The sequence below is a fragment of the Podarcis raffonei genome, chromosome Z, assembly GCF_027172205.1.
Source record: "Podarcis raffonei isolate rPodRaf1 chromosome Z, rPodRaf1.pri, whole genome shotgun sequence".
Lineage (NCBI taxonomy): Eukaryota > Metazoa > Chordata > Lepidosauria > Squamata > Lacertidae > Podarcis > Podarcis raffonei.
In genome coordinates this window covers 16,746,992-16,771,776 of record NC_070621.1, presented here as the reverse complement: position 1 = coordinate 16,771,776, position 24,785 = coordinate 16,746,992, and the positions used below count along the sequence as shown (strand labels likewise).

The window sequence follows — 24,785 nt, the reverse complement described above, 5'->3', positions numbered from 1 at the left end:
GACTTAATGCAAATCCTGGATTGTGATGAGGTACTACAAGTCTTTCAGTGATGTGTGATAATAACCTTATATTATTATGCATATAGGAAGAAACAATTTAAAAAACCCTCCTAGTTCCAGAGTTCTGGGGACTCTCCAAACTAAAATAACTATTCTATTGCAGAAATATTGTAGAATATTTATCACCAAACTTGTATGTTGAGGCAGGCCCTAAACCCAGTTTAAGAGTTAACAAAATAGGAAACTTGCTTTTATTCAAGCCCAAAGTATCCTAGGAGAGCTGTCTATGTAGCATGAAGTTTGATAGATAGGGTAGAACTTGTCCTGCTCACAGGTGCCTTCCTTAGATGATTGTGTCCTAGAACTGCTCTTGTGGAAAGATCACTGTGCTTTTATGCGTGTGTGTATTTGACATAAATTGTATTGCCAATTTAAATTGAATTGTCACAGACATTTTTTTGGTATCTCATTGCTATTTAACCCCACTGTTTACACCCCCCCCCCACATGTTTGCTAAGTGTAACACTTAATGCATTTAAATAATGGACTGTACACCATGAGAGCCCATTACATTAAAAATTGGTTAAGTCTTTACAGGCCTTCAGGACTCTGTTGTTTGCTTTGCAACAGACCAACAAGCCGTTATGCCCCTCTGGTTGCTGTAATACAGTGACAGGGTCACAAATATAGTAAGCCCTCTACTTATGCAGGGGTTGCATTATGGGGATCGCACTTAAAACCAAAATTGTGTATAGTCAGAACACATTTGGTGTAGGTGCCAATAGGCTCTGTATTAGTATAAGCCCAACTGAACTACAAGGATTCTGGTGTGAAAGATGGAAGCATAAAACTGCTATGTGGAATTGGTAACAGGCTGGATTTGGGTAAATAAACTGCAGCTGAAGCTTGACAAGTTGGTATGGGGGCTCCCTTTGGAACTGGTGTGGGGAACATTTGGTCCTCCAGCTGTTGCTCCCATCAGCCTTAGCTATCATGGCCAACGGCCAGGTCGCTGTGATAAAGGGGAAATCTCCTTTAGAGGTCACATCCACACCATACATTTAACTGCACATTTAGAGCACACACTCCCATCAAGTATCATGGGAACTGTAGCGTCACCCTCGCAAAGCTACAGTACAGCCCCTCAGCAACCTGGACAAACTACAGTTCCCATGATTCTTTGCTGGGTGAGGCGGTGGAAGCCAAAGAACTTCAGAGGTTTATAGCGTGGATGTGCGATCCAAGTCTGCGAGGTGAAATGGGCGGGTCGGAACCCTCCGCTCGTAGCCTTATTTTCTGGGAGGGGAGGGGAGAAAGACACGTCATTCTGATTCTCTAGGAAAGGAGAGGAGACCGGCTGCCGGAAGTGACGTTGCGATTTGTTGACAGCGGCTGGTGCTGCTGCTGCTTGCGGCGGGGTGGAGAGAGCGATCGAGAGAGAGAGAATTGGGAAAGAAAGAGAGGGGACCCGGGTGGGAACTAGGGACTCCCCCCGCAGCTTTTCTTTCGCTTAATCTCTATCCAGCCCCCCCTCCGCCCCTTCTCTCTTATCCCTACCGGAAACGGAACCAACTCCAACCCGGACACTCTCTTTCGTCCAGGGAGCCGGGGAGCCAGGTGAGTGCGCGTGTGACTGATGGGGAAGGTGGAAGTGGTACCCTGGGAGCAATTCGTGCATTGCTGGGAGGGGCGGAGGACCCGCTGGGATCCACCCTGCTGCAACGGGGCGGGGGCGGAGATTATGGGCATCACCCCCCCTTCCACCACCCCCCAAATTGCATGGGAGCTACTCGCTGCAAGGGCGCAATCGGTGGGCCCAGTGGGTGGGTTGGCGAAACCTCGAAACCCCACCACTGGAAGGATATCAAGCCCCTTGAGACCCACCTGTTGAGAGGAGGGGTGACAGCTGATCCATCTGGGATCTTCCCGTGGCAAGGGTACCAATATGTGCACATTCTTCAGAAAGCTAGTAACCCATATCTCACCACAACCTTGAAATTCCATCACTGGAAAATCTCAGCCTTGAGGCCCACTTGTTGAGAGGAGGGGTTGACAAATGATGTATTGTCCAAAATCCACCTGTGTTTTGCCTATGGCATATGTGCCAAGGCAGATATCTGTGCAGGTTCTTTTGCTGGGAATGGGGGAGACTCACAGGGAAAGTGGCGCACAGCACCTTTCAGACAGCTTTGCCTCAGGATCCACTTGGGGTGAATGAGTGGACATAGGGCAGTAGTGGGGACCTACAGCCCTCCGGGTATTGTTGGACTCCAGATCCATCAACCCCAAATGGCATGGCCAATGGTCAGGGATGATGGGAATCGAAGTCCAGATGCATCTGGAAACCAAAGGGGTTTCTACCTCTGGTGCAGGATATAGTAATGCTGCTCGTAAACTACAAGTAGCATGTAACAGTAGTATATAAGATGAATAAATAAATATTCCTTAAAACGAGAGGAAGCCTCAGGAATCCACTTGCCCCATAGGAAAATGTGGTGTCTACCCACTATAATCTGGTGCTGTGGGCTCTGTGTCAGCTGAGATGCCTCAAAATATAATGCATAGAAAGGACTCCCCTGGTAAATCCATTTCCCCAATACTCCCTCCTACAGATAAATATACTTATTTATCAATTGCAGAAAATAGACTGTTTTAGTTTTAAAAAGTTGTATTGGAAGGCACTATGTGTATGCAGAATGGCAGGAATGTTGAGGGTGGAAAAAGAAAATGCAGAGGATGGTGTGGAGTGCCTGATGGCTGCTGAATGGTTATAAAATGTTCCAATGCCCCAAATGCCCACTTGGAATTGAGGAGGACAAAAAAAAGTAGATGTTGGTGGAGGATCAAACAGTTACCTTTGCCCAGAGCAACTCTTTGGGACTTAAATTGGTGTTTTTGAATGTCATGCATTTAGTATTGCATTTCTGTTCCTGCCTTTTCTACATGGAGTTCTCCTTTTCTCGTCACAACAACCCTGTGAGGTTGGTTGGGCTAAGAGATTTGTTATAGAGCCCAGGTCACCCAGTGAACTTCATGACAGTGTGTGGGGATTCAAACCTGACATTCTAATCACTACCCTGATTGTGTGTACGCTTGATCTGCAGAAATTAGCACCATGAGGCTCTTCACAGCCTGGAGATAAACCTTATGCCACCTGCTAATTTGCTGCAGATGAATGGCTGATAAACGTCAGTTACAGACGATACTTGTAAAGTTGGCAACTCTACGTGTTGTTAAACAGAGTGTTCAACAATGCTTGTGTATGAAACTGACGTACCATCCCATTTAAATCAATTACGATGGTACATACAGATCTCAAGTTAATGTGGAATAAAGGCTTGAAGAATACTAGTACATCAGATTTAAATCTGATGTTGCAGGGTGAGTCTCATTCTTTTCCTCCTGTATCTGATATCTACATCATTTGGAAGGAACACACATAGATTTGAGTGGAAAACTGACTTCTAATGCACATGCACTAAGTATCATATTCTGAAATAACTTCAGACTTTCATGCAAAGGGAAGGTGAAGAGGCAGGTTGCCTTTGATTTGTTCCAAGTTTTTTGTTTGTGGGAATCCATGGGAACATCAGCAGGAAGGTCAAAGCACTTTCCTCTTCAAAACTGTAGGCTCTGCTGGAATCTAATGGTCTGGTTTAGTCCACTCTGGATGTTGGTCTGTGTTGCTGTCTTCTTCCACCACACCTTCCTTCTTGACTGCAACTGCAGCATTGGCTGCAGCGATGACTTATGATCATGCAATTCTGTTGCCCTGGCTAGGAAGGTTACGCAGCTTATAAAAGAGTGCTAGATTGTCAGAAGGCTATAAAAGGGATTTACTCAGGTGCACAGTTTACTTGAGGTTGGCACAGCCTGCCTTGAGAAGCTGGAGTAGCACTAGACTTCAAGTCTTTGGGCAAGTAGTAGAGCTGCAACCTTTAATTAGTTACAAGGCCATAAGAAGAGAAGTGCTGGATCAGGCCAGTGATTCACCTGGTCCAGCATCCTGTTCTCACAGTGGTCAATCAGATGCGCCAATGGGAAGCTCACAATCAGGACCTGAGCACAGGAGCTCTCTGACCACATGCAATTGGCAGCAAGTGAGATAGTGGAGGTCAAACATAGGTTTTAACTGAGTGGTGGCTAGTAGCCATAATAACTATTTTCCTTAACTAAAAAGGCACACACAGTTAATTAAGCTGTGCATTTTTAGGAAGGTTACTTATTTTTAAAATAAGTATTTAGTGCCTGCCATCTCTTTATATCTTGGAAGAGAATCCAGTGTGCTATGGGGTGCAGTTCAGTGTTTTGCTTCCTGCACCTTGGGATCAGATTACCTAAGAAATTGCCTCGGCCCCATATCCTTGCTGGTCAACTTTGTTGCTCAGGTGGGACATTGCTGAGAGTACAGCATGCCCCAGAGGTGTGCTATGTATGCAGTAAAGGCTAGGTTTTTAATGTTGCAGCTCCAGCCATCTGGAATGAGTTCCCACCTGAAATTAGACAAGAGCTTTATGTCTTGATATTTAGGCGCTGGATGAAAATGGTTTTGTTTTTTAAAAAGCTTTTATTAAAGATTTTATTGGGTTAGAAAAGTATTGCTTTGTGTCTATTTTCAGGTTGCAAAGTCTTTTCTATGGATAAGTTACATTTGATGTGAGCCATTAATGTTGTATACAATATAAGGTTGGGGGAGAAGAGAGGTGGGGAGAGAGATTGAGGGGACGGGTGGTAGTAAACTTACATTCTTTTACTTAGTGTATGTGTGAGGTTTTTGTGTCATCGTCACTTGGGTAGATTCTCTTTCTTTTCATTTATTAGTTTTCATTGGCAGTGAGAAAGTTTTTTGGGGGGGAGCCCAGGGCATGGTTGGTTACCTTCAGTTGACTGCAGATTTCTTTGCGGTGGGGTTGTTGAGTCAAGTTAAGCATATTGATTTGTGTGCTAACGGTGAGTTCTTGTTGTCTTGTTGGACTGTGTGTGTAATAAAGGGCAGCCACTCTGGGGTGAATGCGTCCTCTTTTATTTGTCCCCTTTTCAGTTTCAGTATGTTGGTTAGCTTTTCTAGGAAGGCTGTTTCCCATACAATTTGGTACCAGTGGTCCATGTTCACTCGTGACAGGTCTCTCCAGTGTCTGGCTACGATGCTGCTGGATACTGAGAGTAGGTGGGTTATAAGCTCTGAATAATGTGTGTGCTATTGTCTTGGAAAATATTCAATAGGACCAGTTCTGGGGTGGCTTCTGTTTAGTTACTTTGCATATTTCTTGTAGGACAAGAAGGGTTGGATTTTGGGGCAATCCCATAACATGTGGACCTCACAGCTACTAGGAACAGCGTTGAACTTACCCTTTTCTTGAATCTTCTTGAACTTATTTAAAAAACAAGAAAAAACAAAAAACTAAGTCAAGAATTTGTAAGAACCTAGTAAAATCTGATATTGCAAGTTCACTTTATTTTAGGTAGTTTGTAAGTTTTCATGGCACTTTGTAAGTAATTGTCTCTTTCTCACATATTTGATAAATGGTGTAAAAGTTTGTAATGTTGTGCATATTTTTTATTTTTTCTTTTATTAACACTGCTTTTTAATGCACTCTTTCTTTCTTTCTTTCTTTCTTTCTTTCTCTCTCTCTCTCTCTCTCTCTCTTTCTCTCTCTCTGGGCTACTAAGGTAGTCACTTGCACATTATTGAAAAAGACAGATGTGGGGACACATTTGCAGAAAATGTGCATATGCTGATCTATACATGTATATGCAAATTTAGATATAATGACTATAATTTGAATAGAAAGAAAGGTAAAGCTCACCTCAGTGGGGTATTGGGAAGACTGTGACCAGCTGAGCAGCAGCCTGCTTGCTTACTCTACTGCCCAGCTGTTTTCTGCTGATGCTCCACTGCTTCCTGGGATTCTTCCCCTTTAAGCCAAAATTGGACTTCAGGCAGCTCTTCAAAATAAGAGCCTTCCAATAGAGGCCTCTTCTCTGTAAAGCAGGATACACTGCCTCTTCATCAAACTATCTCTCAGGTTGTGAGGTTAAAATTGAGGGGGAACAATGTATGCTAGCCTATGTTCCTTGGGGAGCAGCGGAAGAACAATGTAATAAAATAAAGTTGTGTGTGTGTGTGTGTGTAATTTTAATGTTGCTTGAATGGACTGGAGGCTCCTTCCACAACCTGCTGCATTCCAGACTTTGCTGGACTACAGTTCCCGTTAGCCATAGTTGAGGAGTAGGGGGGTTGTAGTTCAAGGCATCTGGAGCGCACCATGTTGTCTACCCCTCCTTTGTGTCCCTTAAAATACCCCATAAAGTCCCCTTTACCCCCCCACCCCCGTTTCATTAGACATTTAGTCAAGGTTGAGTTTTGGTATCCAAGACTACCACACACCCATCCCTGTTTGGTCTGCCTTCAGGCCACTGAAACTGAATCTTTGTTTGGTTTGAGGGTGGGAAAATATTTCAAGGACTTCTGTGCTTTCTGGTGGAAAATGTCCCCCACTCTCTGATTTATCTTCTTCTCTCCACCCCGCCGCCATCGGCCTGCAGCATTCCCGCAAAGTCCAGTGGGGAATATCCCTAAAACAAAGGAACAGGAACTCCAGGTGGGGACGAAGAAGCACTTTTTTTGCCCCACATTTGCCCCTTCTCCCTCACTCTCCCTGGTCTTCCCCTGTTCACTGCCACAAGATGGCTTCCGACAGCCCAGACCCTCTGATGACCCTCTGCACAGATTATTGTCTTTACAACTTGGAGGGGACTCTTTGCTACTTGCTGGACAACGAGACACTCCGTCTCCACCCAGACATCTTCCTGCCGAGTGAGATTTGTGACAGACTTGTCAATGAGTAAGTTTATTTATTTATTTATTTATTTATTTATTGTATTTGGGAGCACCTTGTCTTCACTATCCTAGCCTGGTCACTTCAGTCCCTGGCAGAGAGATGCTTCTAAAAGAACCTGCCTTACACAGAGTCAGACCCTTGCTCCATCTAGCTCTGCCTTGTATGGCTGGAAATGGCTCTCTGGATTCACTTGAGATGCTGGAGGTTGAACCTGGAATCTTGTGCATGCAAAGCATATGCTCTGCTGCTGAATTTCTTACAAGTTCTGCTCATTCCTGAGGTTCATGGTAAAGTCTTGAGCACGGTGGCACATGCTTCAGAAAACAGACTTGAGTCACAGCTGTGCTGCACATTACTTCCCTCAAAGAATCCTGGGAACTGTAGTTTGTTAAAGGTAGTGGGAATATAACTCTGTGAGTTTACGGCCCACAAAGCTACAATTTCCAGCACCCTGAACAAATTACAATTCCCATGATTATTGGTTGAAGCTGTGTGCCTTAAATGTATGGTCTGGATGTGACCACTGTATTTAAATTTCTTAAGTGCCCTATTATATAAGGCTTACACATGAGTAGCAATGTATCCTTTTTTGTATTTAATCTTCATGACTTACCCTGTGAGGTAGTGTAGGTGGAAAAATTCTATTAGTTCAGGAAGGAGCCATGAAGGGCTTCAGGGCTAAGCAAAGATTTGGATCCTTATTTCTGGCAGCCAAACCCAAGCCCCTCTGTCTGCTGATGTTTGATTAATGAAAAAATGCTCAGATCGTTTCCCCACCTTGATCTCTGTCTCTAAACATAGGTATGTGGAGCTGGTAAACGCTGACACTATCTTTGAGCACAATGAGAACTTCTTCACGCTCTTCTCAGATCCACGGAGCACCAGGCTGGCAAGAATCCATTTGCGGGAGGATATTGTGCAAGATCAGGACCTGGAAGCCATCCGAAAACAGGTAGGAGCAGAAGAAGCCAATTTGTAGCATTGAACCATTGGTCCCTTGAACTCAGCATTGTCTACACTGACTGGCAGTGAATCTTGCTGGTTCAGGCAGGGGTCTCTCCCAGTCCTACCTGGAGAGGCCATGGGGGATTGGACCTAGGACCTTCTGCATGCTAAGCAGATGCTCTGCTGCTGAGCTGTATGCCCTTTCCCTAAAAAAAATAAATCAGATTCTAGTCCTCATGATTCTGAATAAAGAGCTGAATTAAATAGGAATAGAAGTCTTTTCCCCAGCCCTACCTAGAGATGCAATGGTGGATTGAACCTAGGACCTTCTGCATGCAAAATAGTTGTTTTATCACTGAGCAACAGACATTCCCTCTGTTTGGCATCTTCCACAGAAGGCACCACTCTCCAGGGCACAGGATCGTTCCCAAACCTAATCTTTCATAGGGACATGAGAAGCTGCCTGAAACCAAGTCAGCTGAACTTTTCTAACTTTTCACTCTACCTTTCCGTCCCTTAGGACCTGGTCGAATTATTCTTGACAAACTGCGAGAAACTGACAGCCAAGAGCCTCCAGACCCTGGGCAGCTTCAGCCCCACCCTTGTCTCCCTCAGCCTCTTCGGCTGCACCAACATTTTCTATGAGGAGGAGAATCCAGGGGGCTGCGAGGACGACTTAAACCCAACCCGCCAGGTCTTGGTCAAGGACTTCACATTTGAGGGCTTCCACCGCCTGCGGTTCCTCAACTTGGGCCAGATGACCAAAGGGGTGAATGTGGAGAGCCTGCTCCGACCTCTGGCTTCACTGACTGCACTGGACCTCTCTGGGATCCAGCTCAACGACATCTTTTTCCTCACCCAATGGAAGGACAGCTTGGCTTCCCTGGTGCTTTATAACATGGACCTCTGTGAGGAGCATGTTCAGGCCATCGCCCAACTGCGCAAGCTCAGGTCAGCTGGTGGTGTTGTTGACCCGCTTGTTTTTGCAGCCACTTTGCCCCGCCTTTACTAGCCTGGCTGGACTAGCACCCCCATCAGTCCCCAGCCTGCATGTTTTTTTACTATAACTGCCACCAACCCCCAGCCTGCATGGATGGTTGTTGTAGTCTGAAACACCTGGGGAGCACTGAGTTAGCAAAGGCTGGGTTGACCTGATTGTTAACTTCTTCATCCAGGATAGAGCCAACTTGTGGAACTCGTTGCCACAAGATAATGCCTTTCTAATTGATTGAATTTCTACCCCAAGTATGTGACTGTTTTTGCAGGCATTTAGCTCGGGCTCTCCACCCTGCTGTCCTCCAGGTGCTTTGGACTGCAACTCCCATGAGCCCCCAGGCAGCATGTGCTTAAATGCTTTCCTTGCTGTAAGCCAAAGCTCAAGGTCATCCCTAGAATAGAGCCATTGAAACCAACAGCACTTCTCTGAATACAACTTATTTCACTTTTATACTATAAAACCCATGAAAACCCAATATTTACTCACAGTAAGAATCTTAGAAGAAATGAGCTAAAATAGATATATTTAGGTGCCAGGCGAAAACCTTCCTCTTCAACCAGGCCTTTGGCTGATTAACATCCGATACCCTTTCAGATGTGCTATGGGAGGGGGGATTATTGGTTTGTTTTTGTTCTTATTTTTATCACGTAGTTTGTGTTTTTATACTGTATTTTTATGTTGTGAACTGCCCTGAGATCTATAGATGAAGGGCGATATATAAACTAACTAACTAAATAGATAAATAAATATCATTTTCCAATATATGTGGCAATGGAAGGGGTTGGGCACACTCTGCAATTTGCATAGCTGCCAAGAAGCAGCCATTGCAAGTGCAGTGTGAGGGACAGCAAGCCAGCTCATGCGAACTGTTTAATGGAGGGGGAAGGCATTGTGGGGGGGGGTGTTGGTCAGGTATGGAGGAATGGCAAAGGGTAAGAGGGGTTGGTGAGCAGGAGCCACAGCCCCTAGTAATAAATATTATTATCATAAGAACATAAGAAGAGCCCTGCTGGATCAAGCCTCTGGTCCGTCTAGTTCAGCATCCAGCTGCATGTCTCTGGGAAGCGCACAAGCAGGACCTGAGCACAACACAACTGTTCCCCTTGTGATTCCCAGCAACTGGTATTCAGTGGGAGCGGAGGATAACCATTGTGGCTGGTAGCCATTGATAGCCTTGTCTTCCTCCATGAATCAGTCTAATCCTCTTTGAAAGCCAGCCAAGTTAGTGGCCATCATTTCTTCCTGTGGGAAAGAGTTCCATAGCTGAACCATGCATCACCCTGAACATTCAGTTTCATTAGATTTTCCCCCCACACCCCACACCCCAAGTTCAAGTGTTATGGGAGAGGGAGAATGACTCCTTTCTAGCCTCTTTCTCCTTGCCATGCATAGTTTTACACACTTCTATCTTGCCGTCATGCCTCTGTTCTTCCTTGTTCCCAGGCACTTGGACATCTCCAGGGACCGCCTCTCCAGTTATTACAAATTCAAATTGACCCAGCGGGTGCTGAACCTCTTTGTGGAGAACCTGGTCAACCTCACCTCTCTGGACATCTCTGGCCACATCATGTTAGAGAATTGCTCCTCTTCTAGTGAGGATGAGAAAGTGGGCCAGACAAGGTGAGTCAGATGGGAGCCATATTGGTGGCTTCAAACAGGGGTAGGGGAACCTGGGGCCCTCCCAGATCTTACTAGACTCCCAACAGCTCACATCAGCCTCCAGCAGCTAGTATGGGAAATAGGTCAGGGATGATGGGAGCTGTAGTCCATCAATGGTTGGAAGGCCACAGGTTTGCCATCCCTGATTTAAGATGGAGCATTCCATACTGTGTGCAAGAAATGGAGGAATGCCACTATTTAGAAGACACATTCTTCATGAGGGAACCTCAGAAGTGGAGAACCAGTGGGTGTTCACATATTTATTGTACTCCAACTCCCATCAGCCCCAGCCATCATGGTCATTGGCCAGGATTTATGGGAGTTGGAGTCCCACCATGTTTGGAGGGTAACAGGGTGCCCATCCCTGCTGAAGACAACTAAATGGGCACTGGCCTGACTCTGGTTGATGTGCACAGAAGACTGGAATGAGCCACAACTCAATCCACACGTTCTTCTTTTTTGAGTGCTGAGGGTCCCAGGCTCAACCCTGAGCATCTCCCAGTTAAAAGGCTCTTGGGGGAGCTGAAGGCGGAACCTTGGAGAGCTGCTGCCAGTCAGAGTCATACTAGCCAGACTGACCAGCGGCCTGCTTCTCTTGGGTGAGGTTTTTCATGTCTTTCCTATTTTCCCCCAGCATCAGCCCTGAAATGAGCAGCATCACCCCTTTCAGGAATCTGAAGCAGCCTCTCCAGTTCCTGGGCCTTTTCGAGACCTCCCTTTGCCATCTCTCACACATCCCAGCCTACAAGGTAAAGCAAGAATAGACGGCAAAAAGTATTCATAATAACTGTATCTGCTACTGAGGCATCTTTTTAGCTGAGGGGAAAATATTTTTAATCGTTTGGCGGAATAATGCAGCTCTTGGATGCATATAAGGTCTGCTTGAGGAATATGATCTTCATGGATTCTGAAAGGGACTGATCTGATTTGTGCCGATGGGTCAGAAAACATAGCTCTCAATCAGATTTCACACTCACACATAGGCTACACTGGGAGATCATTATATTATTCACGTAGCACCATCCATAATTTGGTAACATAAGCAAATTACTGACCCCACAATCTAATCTGCTCCCAGCAGTGATTTCAGTGATCTTAAATAGAAAATACCTAAAAGCTTGTCTCACCCTTTATATACTCAATTGAACACTGCACTCTGCAGGTGAGGGCCTCCTGCAGATACTGTCTTCTCAGGAGATCCATTAGCCACAATGCAGGAATTGGGCCTTCAGTATAGCAGCACCTGCACTTTGGAATTCTGTCCCATTAAAATGTTAGACAGGTGCATTTTTTATTGCCTTTTCAGTGCCTGCTGAAGACCTTCCTATTCCAACAAGCACTTTAAGTTGAGATCTTTCTGTCAGTCTGCATCTGCACTGAAGTTGTTTTTAAAGATATTTTAAACATGTTAAAGCTGTTTTATTGCTTGTTGTTTGCAGCTCTGGACCCCTTTGGGATCCAAAATATATAAACAAAATAAGTGAAACATGTGCTTGGGGATTTGAAGCCACGTCTTCCTCATCCCAAAAGCCAATGCTCTTCCCACTGCCCCACACTTCACACCTCCTGTGCCGCCTCTGAACTGTCCCCATTCTCCATGCCAGGTTACTGGGGGAAAGAGTGAAGAGCAAGTGCTGAACGCCATTGAGGCATATACCGAGCATCGTCCTGAGATCACGTCTCGAGCCATCAACAACCTTTTTGACATCACTCGTATTGAGCACTGCAACCAACACCTGAGAGCCCTCAAGGTGAGTGAGTCGTAGTCTTTTATTCTGAACCATGAGGACTAGGAGACTGAGAGGAGTTACAATAGCTATCTTCAGATAGCTAAAAGGTGTCACATGGAATATGGAGCAAGCTGGTTTTCTCCTGCTCCGGAGGGTAGGACCCAAACCAATGGATTCAAGTTACAAGAAAGGAGATTCCAACTAAACAAAAGGAGCAACTTTCTGACAGTGAGAGCCATTTAATAGTGGAATGGACTCCCTTGGAAGGTGTGGGAACTCCCCTTCCTTGGAGGTTTTAAAGCAGAGTTTGGATGGCTGTCTGTCATGGATGCTTTATTTGATATTCCTGCATTGCAATTGCAACTCTATGATTCTTTTATTCTCTTTTTTGAAAAAGGGTCATAGCTCGGTAGTACAGCATCTGCTTTGTATGCAGAAGGCTCCAGGTTCAATTCCCAATGGAATATCCAAGTAGTGCTGGGGGTGGGGGGTGGGAATGCTCCATCCGAAAGCCTGGAGAGCTGCTGTCAGTCAGCACTCTGGGACTAATGGTGTGATCTTGTATAAGGCAGCTTCCTATGTTTTAAGAGAAGGGCGATACCTCAGTGATAGAGCATCTGCCTTGCACACAGAAGGTCCCAAGTTCAATCCTCAACAGCACCTCTGGGTAAGGTTTGGAAATAAACCTCCCTGTAAAAATCCTGTAGAGCTGCTGCTGGTCAGTGAAGACAGCACTGAGATTGATTGGTATAAGACAGCTCCCAATGTTCTTATTTAATTCAGCCCTCTATTCAGACCCAGGAGGACTAGAACCTTACTTTATTTAGAAGGAAAGGTAGATCATCTGCTTTGCATGCAATGGTCCTGGGTTCAGTCCCCTGACTGAAAGCAGCAACAACAGCAGATACCTATTATATTCACTGGATTGGTTTCCATTCCAAATATGGGATGAACAGCCAAATGCCGGCAATTTCTGTTGCTGTTTTCTGAGATCCCCACTGGTAGCAGCAACAGATAATCTTCAAAGCTTATACAAAGAGTAATTGCACCTCAGTGGAAAACAGCCCCAAATCAAACACTGGACCACTCACTGTGGAGCAGAGCTATAATGGAGAACATTGTGCATAATTTGAGATTCTAACAAGGATTGGACCCTCCAGGTGCTTTCTGTCTGATCTAGCATTCCTTGACGACATAGACAATGGAACCATCGTTTTCAAGACAGCTCTCGTCACAAGCCGGGCAAATCTGAAACTAGACTTGATAATAATTCTTTACGTATACTTTGTTATCTTAAACCAAGTTCAGTTGTGCTTATTCCACATGCTTATGTTACAGTTTTGTTTTTTGTCTGTTGTTACAGCTGTTTTCTCTGTTTTATATGAATTTTTAAATGAAATATAAAAATCCTTATTTTTTAAAATCCCAGGGCGTTGTATAAGAGAGAACTTTTTCTCTGATCGGCCGGGGCTCTTACATTCTCATGGAGGAGAATCATAGACTTATAGAATTGTATTTATTTCATAAAATGTATACCCTGCTTGATTGTTGTGGTTTTTTTAAAAAAAAACACCTCTAAAAGTGGTTTGCAAAAAAGCTAAAAATAAAATCAAGAAAAAATTGAATGACAATGGCATTTTCCTGCTCCGCTTCCACAGCTAGTTATAACAGCTCTGAAGTGCCACAAATACGATAAGAATATCCAGGTGACAGGAAGCGCCACTCTGTTCTACCTCACCAATGCAGAATACCGCTTGGAGCAGAGCATCAAGTTGCGGCGCCAGGTTGTCCAGGTGGTGTTGAATGGCATGGAGTCTTACCAGGAAGTCACTGTAAGTGGTCACTGCCAAATTTATAATTTCACTGGCATAATTGTGGGTCCTGGGTGGCCAGGTCTGCTGGGGCCCCCAAGAGTCAAGAGGTAGAGTCAGGGAGAGGGGCAGTGTGTCTTGCATCAGGAGTGTCTTGCATCAGGAGTGGAGCCTGTTGCGGTGGAGTCTAGCAGGGGAAAGCATCTGATTGGCTGCTCCTGGTGGCTCAGAGGCAGAGCTGAGAGCAAAAGTTCTCAACTTCCTTGTGAAAAACGCACCAGGATCAAAATGGGCAACAAATTAACTTGCATCTCCACTGACTTAAAATCCCCATGCCCAGTCTTACAAACAATCCAAGCAAGCTTCAGTTAATTATTAGCTGAAGCTTCTGATTTATTGATTGATTACTGCTGACTTTATCAAGTGGTTCAGAGTTCTGCGCTTAACAAAGCCGCCTTCTACCATGTCAGAATATCTTCCTGACCGGCAGCAGCTCTCCGGTGTCTCTGGCAGACATGGAAAGTGCCCTGGGTTGGTGGGCAGAGCATCTGCACTGCAAACAGAAGGTCCCACGTTCAGTCAGGATCACCATGTAGGAATGTGGGAATGCCTGAAACCTGGAGAGCCACTGCCAGTCACTGTAGACAGTGCTGAACTCAGTGGGGTAACAGTCTGACTCAGTGAAAGGCAGCTTCCTTCTGGAAACTGGGGAGACTGCATTGCCCAAAGCTCACCTAAAGCAGGACAGCCCTTTCTGGCTGCCTGGTCACCACTACTTCCTCCCTTCTTCCCTCCCCCAGGTGCAGCGCAACTGCTGCCTGACTCTGTGCAACTTCAGCATCCCTGAGGAGGTGGAGTTCCAGTACCGGCGGGTCAATGAGCTACTCCTGAATATCCTAAACCCAACGCGGCAGGACGAGTCGATTCAGCGCATCGCGGTGCACCTTTGTAACGCCCTGGTGTGCCAGGTGGACAACGACCACAAGGAGGCTGTGGGCAAGATGGGGTTTGTCATGGTGGGTTTTCGTGAACGCAACCTTCAGGCGTCTGCTCAATGCTAACAGAGGCTGAGCCAAAATTTCTTTCCAGGGCACTTTCTGGATTCTTTTCCCACTTAAACCATCCAGATTCCCTTATAGGCAACCTTCTGGGGCTGGCATGCCAGGGAAGCCAAAAGTGGTCAGGACCAGAGGCTGGAAGTGGGTGGGACCAGGGGATAAAAGCGGGCATGCCAAGTGAATGATGGGCAGGGTCAACAGAGACGTGGCCTGGTGAGGGAGATACAGCCTTGGCCAAGTTCTGGGGGCCACATTGGGTGGGGGGAGAGAAGAAACTGATGGACAGCATTTGGCCCCTGGGCCTGCTTTATCCAGTGACCACCCCTTGTCCTCAATTATCCTAAACATTTACATAGCTTCTTTTTCCCACCAACAGACCATGCTGAAACTGATTCAGAAGAAGCTGTTGGATAAAACGGTATGACTCAGATCTGGTTTTCTGTCCTGCCCTCCCCCACCCCCCGCAAACCCCACAAGGACACCAGAGCCAGGAACAAATCAAATCAAATAGTTTTAATCAAACTACAAAAGGCCGGTAGAGTGTGGTAAAGACCCCAGCCTGAAACCATGGAGAGCTGTTGCTAGTCAGTGTAGACCGTACTGATACTGATGGACCTTAATGGTCTGAATCAGAAGAAGGCACCTTTCTATGTTCATGTGACTTACAGATCACTCTGAGGATCTCCCAGGTAGCTCCAGATTTTACCTTCTTCCCCAAAGAACAAATCTTTCAAACATATTACATTTTCATTCCTGCCCCCTTCTTCCAAGGAAATGTATTGACTTTTCTCCAGCTTTCACCATCACAGCAAAGTAGGATAGGGAGGGGGGGCGGGTAGACTGTCCCAAGACTACCCAGTGACCTTCAGGGGGCAGCATCAGGATTTTAACCCTGGTGGTGCTGATCACACACACTGCTGCTGCTTTTGAGGGGGATGCCTCACTTTTTCCAGCATTCCAAAGTGCTGCCTCCAAAACCATGCTGTCCGTTGTCCCTGCCCACCACACTCCTATTGGTGGTGAGGACACAAAGAAGGATTTCCAGCCAAACAGAAGCCAGAGGCTGAAGCCCCTTAGAGACCCCAATAGATTGAATCATTTTTTCCTTTTCCATTACTCCGGCAGTGTGATCAGGTGATGGAGTTCTCCTGGAGCGCCTTGTGGAACATCACGGATGAGACCCCAAACAATTGTGAAATGTTCCTCAACTACAGTGGCATGAAGCTCTTCTTGGAGTGCTTGAAGGTATGCAGAATTTCAAGCGCTATTAGTTACATGAACTACAGAAACAGAATAATCACATTCGAATGCCTGTCACTGGGAGTCACAAGTGTGGGGGAGTTGCTGGTGTGCTCAGGTCCTGTTTATAGGCTTCCCATTGGGGCATGAGTACAACAAAAGGCTTGGTTGCCCATATCCTCCCGAGGTGAGGGGATGTGACATTGGCCAAGCCTGGCAGGACAACCTATTTCATGCATTAATTAACTCCTTCATGTATTAATTAGATTATTACCCTAGAATCTTTCATTTTCCCTCCCCTGTCTCTGTATGCCAATTGCTGGGAATCTCAGCAGGGGTAGGGGGAAGAGTGCTGTTGCACTCAACAGCCTGCTTGTAGGATTCCATCTGATTGCCCACTGGGGGAACAGAATGCTGGACTAGATTGGCCTGTGGCCTGATCCTTCAGGACCCTTACATTCAACCTCCACTGTCAAAGGCAGTAGCTGGGAGTCATGAGTAGGATGAGTGTTGTTGTGCTCAGGTCCTGTTTGTGAGCTTCCCGGAGGTGTGATGTGCATAAACCTCTCCCACCCAAACTGAAACCTCCTCTCATGCATTCAGTAAATACATGGGGGTGGGATCACTGGAACACTCTCATGAATGGTATGCTTTGAAGCAATGTACCAGACGTGTGCACTGTGTCTGTGTGTGCATGGATATCTGTTGCCAAGAATGTTTTCTACCTCGGGTGGCAAAGTGTCTCACATTGGCCCCAAGTGAGAAGTGTGTTAGGGCAGAGGTGGGCAACCTGCAGGGCCCTTCACATGTTGCTGGACTCCAACTCCCATCAGCCTCCAACAAGCCTGGCCAAGAGCCAGAGATGGTGGGAGTTGGAGTCTAATCATATCTAGAAGGCCACAAGTCTCTCATCCCTGATCTAAAAAGCAGCTTGCAAGCAATGCAGAAATGCTTCTTCTGGTTCAGATTCCCCACTGCTGATCTAAGAAGAGGCATTTCCTTCTCAAGAGATGCAACAATGTCTCTTGAAGCTTCCCCTTATGAGAAAGTGAAATGCCTCTTCTTAGATCGGGGTGGGGAACCTGTGGCCTTCCATATACTGCTAGACTCAAGCTTCCATGAGCCCCAGCCAGCAGGCATGTTGGGAGCTGTAGGCCAGGAACATGTAGTGGGGTCATAGGGTGACTTGCTGTAGGCTGGGAGGTTGGCATGATGACCATTTTAAATCCCTCTCCCTCTTCTGTTACAATCTTTGTTCCTTGCACCTGCCTTCCCTGCAGGAATTTCCCGACAAGCAAGAACTGCATCGCAACATGCTGGGCCTCCTGGGAAACGTGGCAGAGGTGGAAGAGCTCCGCCCACAACTGATGACATCCCAGTTCATCAGTGTATTCAGGTGGGTGCATCTTTTAGGGCTAAGCACCACCATCCTCTTCTGCTCTGGTAAAAGAGAATATCTGAAGGGATTGGCTGCTGGAATGGACCAAAGTGGCCCACTTAGTCCAGCCCCCTCTTCTTCAGTGGGCAGCTAGATGTCCCAACAGGAAACCCACAAGCAGAACCCGAGTGAAACGGCAGCACCTCATTCCCAGCAACTAGATTTCAGAGGCATCCTGCCTCCAGCGATGAGTGAATAAATAGAACATAAGAAGAGCCTTGCTGAATCAGACTATTGGCCATTTAGTATGGTACCCAGTCCTTGCAGTGGTCAAACAGATGTACCAAGCTGGGCCCTCAGTGTGAAGGTACTCTCCCCACCAACTGGTATAGCAATGAAAAGCCATCAGTCAGGTGTGTGATTGGCCTCCCTTGCTGGGGATGTTTAGGTCTGCCCAACAAGCTGAGGCCTTTTCCCATGTCCCAGCCACAGACAACTCAGATGTTGGAAGATTGCAGAGGAGAAAATCCTTTGGGAGAGGGTGGCTTTTTAGGTATCCAGGTCCCAAAAGTTGATGCAGTTCGGCTTATACGTCTATTTTATACACGACAGCAACCTGTTGGACAGTGAAGCTGACGGCATTGAAGTATCCTACAATGCCTGTGGAGTCCTCTCCCACATCATGTTTGACGGCCCGGAAGCCTGGATGATCAGTGAGCCCCGCAGGGAGGAGGTGGTTGACCGGATGTGGGCAGCTATCCAGCGGTGGGATGTCAATTCCAGGAGGAACATCAACTACAGGTAGGCAGAGACTGTGCTGGGGAATCTCAGGCCCATGGACCAAATGTGACCCTCTCAGGACTCTCCCCAGGACACCACCCTCAGGGGTACTGCTCCACCCCCCCCCCCCTTGAGTGCTTTTGCTAGGCTCGGACATATCCTTAAACTGCGATTCACTTCCCCTACCCACATTGGCCTGGAAAACCTTGTATTTTTAATATTAGTTTTGTAATATTTTCCTTTACCATTTTTAAATGGTTATTGTTGTCATTGTTGTTTGACCTCCACAAAATACCTGCAGAATGCTGGGTTTCCTATTCTTTCTCCTGATCACTTTTTTACCCTGCTTTTTGTCATCTTTTCAGGTCTTTTGAGCCAATCCTCAGGCTCATCCCTCAAGGAATCTCTCCAGTGAGCCAGCACTGGGCTACGTGGGCCCTTTTCAACCTTGTGTCTGTCTACCGTAAGTCCCTTCTGAGAAACCTCTACTGCAGCAGCTGAGGTTTAGACTAGGTAGTTAAGAATGTTCCTCTAAGGAAATATCCGCACCAGATGTTAGAATCATAGAATCATAGAATTGTTAAGAGTTGGAAGGGACCACAAGGGTCATCTAGTCCAACCCCCTGCAATGCAGGAATCTTTTTGTCCAAAGTGGGGCTCGAACCCCATGACCCTGAGATTAAGAGTCTCGCACTGTATTGACTGAACTACCCCCTAGGCTTCACTTCCATGATCCCTTGCCATTGCTGGGGGTTGCTGGGAGTTGTTTCAGCAAGCAGTAGTTAAAATTAGTCACAGTTTAGGGTGTGAGAATGCATCACTGATGTATTTTCTTTGAAGCATTGCTAGCAGCCCATAGACATAATTTCAGTATTTCTGTTCTTATGTTTTCCTAGACTCTTTATGTATGTGATTGCAAATTGTGCAGACCACTTGGAGAGTTTGTTATATTAAGAGGTATATGAATTATTAAAAAGAATGAAATGACTGAATGAATATTTGCGAGACTATAGATTCCCCTTCCTGCTCTAAGAAGCAGTGTTCCTTCCTGAATGAGATGGAAGGAGGAATGCCAGAAAGCCTCTATTTAGAAGAGGCATTCCGTCCCAAGAGAGGTGGTTTCTCTTAGAGTGGGGGCAGTAGGTTTTTCTTTTACCTCCCAGATGTTGCTGGACCCCCAACTCCCATCATCTCAGAGGAAGATGGAAGTTGTGGTCCGAAAACAGCTGGAGGGTCACAGGTTCCCCAACTCTGATGTGGCATCTTATTTTAATCTCTGCTTACTTAATCTCTTATTTTAATCTTTACTTCTTGCTCTTCAATTCCCTTCCCCTGCAAACATTCAGTTAAGAATAATGTGATAAAAATGGGAGGACAGGGAACCTTCAATGAAAAATAATTTTTTGAACTTACAGGATAACTTCTATGGATGTATCCAAACATTTTTTAGGATCATCAAGTAGGATGGTATTTCTCTTCCTTCTACCTTATTTTTATATCCTTTCCTGGGTAGAGTTCCTCTGCCATTAATGAAGTCAAACCCAGCATCGGGAAGTGTAGACAGCCCCTCTTTCAAGAGCAAAATATGATCACTTTTCCTTTTATAATTCAGTGTAGTTGGGAGTACAGTGGTACCTCGGGTTAAGTACTTAATTTGTTCCGGAGGTCCATACTTACCGTATTTTTCGCCCTATAGGACGCACTTTTCCCCCTCCAAAAATGAAGGGGAAATGTGTGTGTGTCCTATGGGGTGAATGCAGGCTTTCACTGAAGCCTGGAGAGCGAGAGGGGTCGGTGCGCACCGACCCCTCTCGCTCTCCAGGCTTCGCGCACCTCTCCGCAAGCAGCGGGAGCCAGCGCTGGGCTCCCACAGCTTGCAGAGAGCTGCCTGTTCTGGGGGCTGGGGTCGGGGGAAGCTCGGGCTTCCCCTGCCCCAGCCCCGCGCCTGGGGAAAAAAATAATTTCCCCCCCTTTATTTCCCCCCCCCAAAAAAGATGCGCCTTATGGGACGGTGCGTCCTATAGGGCGAAAAATACAGTAACCTGAAACTGTTCTTAACCTGAAGCACCACTTTAGCTAATGGGGCCCCGTGCTGCCGCTGCGCAGCCGGAGCCCGAATCCTGTTCTTATCCTGAAGCAAAGTTTTTAACCTGAAGCACTATTTCTAGGTTAACGGAGTGTGTAACCTGAAGCGTATGTAACCTGAAGCGTATATAACCCGAGGTACCACTGTAAACTCATCTTTTCCCCTCCCCATTCACAGCAGACAAATACTGCCCTCTACTGATCAAAGAAGGTGGCCTCCTTCTCCTGAGCAACATGATCAAAATGGCATCAGCCCGGCCAGAAACGAAGGAGATGGGAAGGTAAGTCCTCTGGAGAAATAGGCCCCATTTGCACTATACATTTATATTGGTATCGTACCACTTTTAAACAGTTGCTGCCTCCTTTAAAGAATACCGGGCCAGTAGCTTGTTAAAGGTGCATCTTCTGTTCCCCACAGAAGAGCTACAATTCACAGAGATCCTTGGGAAGAGAGATCCGTTACTGAACCACCTTGGAACCTGTAGCTCTTTGAAGGGGAAGAGAGGTCTCCTAACCACTCTGGGCACCCTGAACAAACTATAGCTCCCATTATTCTTTGGGGGAAGGCACAGCTGTTTAAGGTGGTGCGATACTGCTTCAAGCTATAATGCAGATGCAGCCACGGAGCAGTGTGTCAATAGTGACTGACGACCACCTCCTTCCCTACAGACCCTCCCAGCTGTTAAGATCAGCAGAGGGGGCCCTCTTGGTAGTTCCACCTCCTTCAGATATTTGGGGCTGGCCTAGGAGAGGGCCTTCTCTGTGGCAGCCCCTAAGTTGCAGAGCTCCCTCGCTGCAGAGATGTGTCTGGCACTTCCACTATGCAGCTTCCGGCAGCGGATGCTGAAGGCGCATCTCTTTACCCTGGCCTTTGACACCTGAGATGTTTTGGAGACCCGCTCTATTCTATGACTGTAATCTGTTTTTAATTATGGACTTTAAATTGTTGCAACCAGTCCTCAGACCCACTGATGAAGAACAGGTAATAAATTTAATAGTAATAACATAAGAAGAGCCCTGGGCTCATCTGGTCCAGCATCCTATTCTCACAGCAGCTGACCAAATGCTGCAGTGGGAAATCCACAAGCAACACCTGAGCACAAAAGCACTGTCCCCTCCTGCCATTTCCAGCAACTGTTTTCCATAAGTATTACTGCCTCCCACTGTGGAGGCAGAGCATAGCTATTGTGACTACTAGCCATTGATGGCCTTCTCCACCTCCATGAATTTGTCCAGTCTTCTTTTTAAAGCCATCTAAGTTGGTGGCCATCACTGCTTCTTGTGGCAGTGAGTTCCACAGTTTAACTATGTGCTGTGTGAATAAGTCCCTTTTATCTGTCCAGAAACTCCCAGCACTTTGCTTCAGGGGATGTCCACAAGAGAGGGAGGAAAAGTTTTATAATAGTAATATCTCAGTCTGTGTTCCTTGCCATTTCCTAAATCACTGACCTCTGTTTCCTTTCCAGGAAAGTCATAGAACACTGCAATAACTTTATGGACGAGAACATGGACACTTCTAGATAGAGGCACCCCTGGCTTTCCACCACCTGCCAGCATTGCATTCGACATCTCTCCCGTTCACTGTACATAGGTTGGACTTTCTCACCAGCTTAGCAGTTGGAACGAGCCTTTATGAATACGTGTGTGTGTCCGTCTTTTGAAAAAGACCCCCAGCAAACAAAAGCGCTTCCGAGTAGCACCAGCTGTGGGGACCATTTTGCACAACAACAATCCCTTTCCTTTAAATAATGGATTTCTCCCTTAACCCCTTCTACCACTACAACTTCCTCTCTTTTTTTGGTCTTGTTTTGTTTCAGATGGTTCAGATTGGAGTTTGTGTGTATGTGTATGATTTCTGTATATATATAAAAAAAGGAAAATGAAACAATGACCATATCCTGTGTCTGTTGGTGTTTTCTGGAGAATATGAAAAGCTTCAAATGAATGTAAGCCCAATTATCTAGCTGTGTGATTGCTATAATAATAATTTCCCTGTTTCTTTTAGGGGTGTTTTAGCTTAGGGAAAAGTCAAGTAAGGAGCAACATGATAGAAGTTTGTAAAATTATGCATGGTATGGAGAAAGCAGAGAGAGAAAGGTTTTTCTCCCTCTTGATGCTAGAACCAATGGATATCCAATGCAGCTGAATGTTGGAAGGTTCAGGACAGATAAAAAGAATCACAGAATCCTCCTCCTTCGTGCAGTGCAGAATCAAAATGCTTTACATTTCTTATCCAGTAAGAGCTGTTGTGACAGTGGAATGGACTAGAGGGACTAGAGGTGGTGGGCCAAGTTTGGATGGCCATCTGTAATGGATGCTTTAGTTGAGATTCCTGCATTGCAGGGGTTGGACTAGATGGCCCTTGGGGTCCCTTCCAACTCCACAATTCTTTGATTCTGTGGGGGAAGACATCCCTGTTTAAAGTGGTATCATGGTGCTTTAAATGTACAGTGTGTATGTAGCCTAAATTTCACTCAGATTGGACCTATTAAATGATTGGCAACTGTGTTCATTAATTTGACCTAAGAACATAAGCAGAGCCCTGTTGGATCAGGCCTTGGCCCATCTAGTCCAGCCTCCTGTCCCAACAGTGGCCAACCAGATGCCTCTGGGAAACCCACAACCACCCCTCCATCTCAGCAAGCAAGAGGCCTCAAGAAGGAAGTGCAACAGGGCCACTGAGAGGCGTGACCTGCAGAGAGGCCTGGGAGTTAGATAGAGGTTTGGACAACTGCATTTGGTGCATGCATATACACACAGCCCATGCCTGGGGTTCTCCTCTCCTTGCTCAGGGCCCAGCTGCTCATGTGGAGGACTTTGGCCAGATTCAGCAACAGATTCATACAGAGCCAGATGGAACCTTCTTGGTCGCTCTGTGTCACCTGGCCCTGTTGAGCTGGTTGCTACACTTCCATCCAGAGTCGCAGCAGCCAGGAACAAGCAATCTCCAGACCACATGAACTCAGCACTCTCACCTCTGGGACTTCCCTCTGAAGAAAGATGGAAAGAGAAGAGTTTCTCTTCCTTTCTCCTAACACTGCAGGTTGTGGGCATCCACTGAAGCTGAACTTTAGAACATTCAGGACAGATCAAAGGAAGAACTGATTCATGCAGCACATAGTTAAACTGTGGGACTCCTTCTCACAGGAGACAGTGGTGACCAATTTGGATAGATTGAAGAGAGGATTAGACAACTCCATGGAAGAGAGGGCTATCAGTGGTAGCAGCCATGATGGTTGTGTTCTCCCTCCACGGTTAGAGGCAGCAATGTTCCTGGAGACCAGCTGCTGGAAGCCACAGGAGAGGTGGATGCCTTTGATCTTGGGTGCTGCCTGCAGGATTCCCACAGGCATCTGGTTGGCTATGGCAAGAAGAGGATGCTGGGCTAGACTGGCCATTGGCCTGATCCATCAGGTTCTTATGTTCACTGCCTCAACACACAATACCTATGCAGGATGAATGGATGCAAACGAGACGGGGTCCTTCCTAGTGCTGTTTCACAAAGGCCTTTTCCCTCACTGCATTTTACTTAAGGTATCTGTATACGAAAAAATTAAATGGGAACGTGCAGATCAAGCAGGTGTGCTCATAAGTGAACTGGAATTGCCTCCACCACTCTCATGGGCATAGCCAGGATTTTTGTTGGGGAGGAAGGATATTGTTAGGGGGGACAGAAGCTTAGATTTGTATTGACTGGGGGGGTCAGCTGCCCCCCTGCTCCCCTTTGGCTATGCCTATGACCACTCTTATCCAGTGTCCATACCACAAAACTGTAGCAAGTGGGTTGCGCCAAGCTCACAATAAAAATGATGAACTCATCATGAAACCAATTCAGAGCCTGAATGCTGGAAGGTTCAAAGCAGACAACAGAAGATACTTCTTCACTCAGTGCACCAGTGGCTACCATTAAACAAAAACGTGTTGAGTTCACCATTGGGTCCCCTCCTCCGTGACTGAAACTCTGAGGATCAAGTCTCCTAATGCAGGAGTGGAGAGTCATTTCTACCCTGAAAGTCAGGTGTCACTTGGGGCAACTTAAAGCCGGAAGAGGGGAGGGGGAGCAGACCAGACTTCATGGCCATGGAGGAAGTCACTGGCAGAGCATAAAAGGCAGGGAAAAGCAAACTTTCTGAGTTTCTGGTCCATGGTGTCTCCCAGATTCAGAAACAGCTCCTTGCCAAGAGTGCAGAGGAGGGGAGCCTAGGTTTGCCTCTGATTGCACGCTGGACACGGTACAAAAAAACACAAAACAAAAAAACCT

The 24,785-nt window shown here is 46.4% G+C and overlaps 1 protein-coding gene across 5 annotated transcripts; it reads left to right on the top strand.

Annotated features, from left to right (window-relative positions):
* Positions 1-1,222: 1,222 nt before the first annotated feature.
* On the top strand, positions 1,223-22,418 carry ZER1 (zyg-11 related cell cycle regulator). 5 transcript variants are annotated; one of them, XM_053375029.1, is made up of 16 exons: positions 1,223-1,617; positions 6,547-6,845; positions 7,644-7,794; positions 8,308-8,738; positions 10,228-10,404; positions 11,078-11,192; positions 12,048-12,194; positions 13,832-14,005; positions 14,785-15,000; positions 15,419-15,460; positions 16,168-16,287; positions 17,562-17,677; positions 18,272-18,460; positions 18,805-18,902; positions 20,706-20,805; positions 21,991-22,418. In XM_053375029.1, exons 2-16 carry the CDS (start codon positions 6,688-6,690, stop codon positions 22,046-22,048), a joined length of 2,292 nt encoding a protein of 763 aa, XP_053231004.1. In that variant the 5' UTR covers positions 1,223-1,617; positions 6,547-6,687; the 3' UTR covers positions 22,049-22,418. The 5 variants fall into 5 exon arrangements, with proteins under 5 accessions (XP_053231004.1, XP_053231006.1, XP_053231001.1 ...); XM_053375026.1 differs by having other exon boundaries at positions 1,227-1,617; positions 20,703-20,805; XM_053375027.1 differs by having other exon boundaries at positions 1,227-1,617; positions 5,274-6,845; positions 20,703-20,805.
* Positions 22,419-24,785: the final 2,367 nt, after the last annotated feature.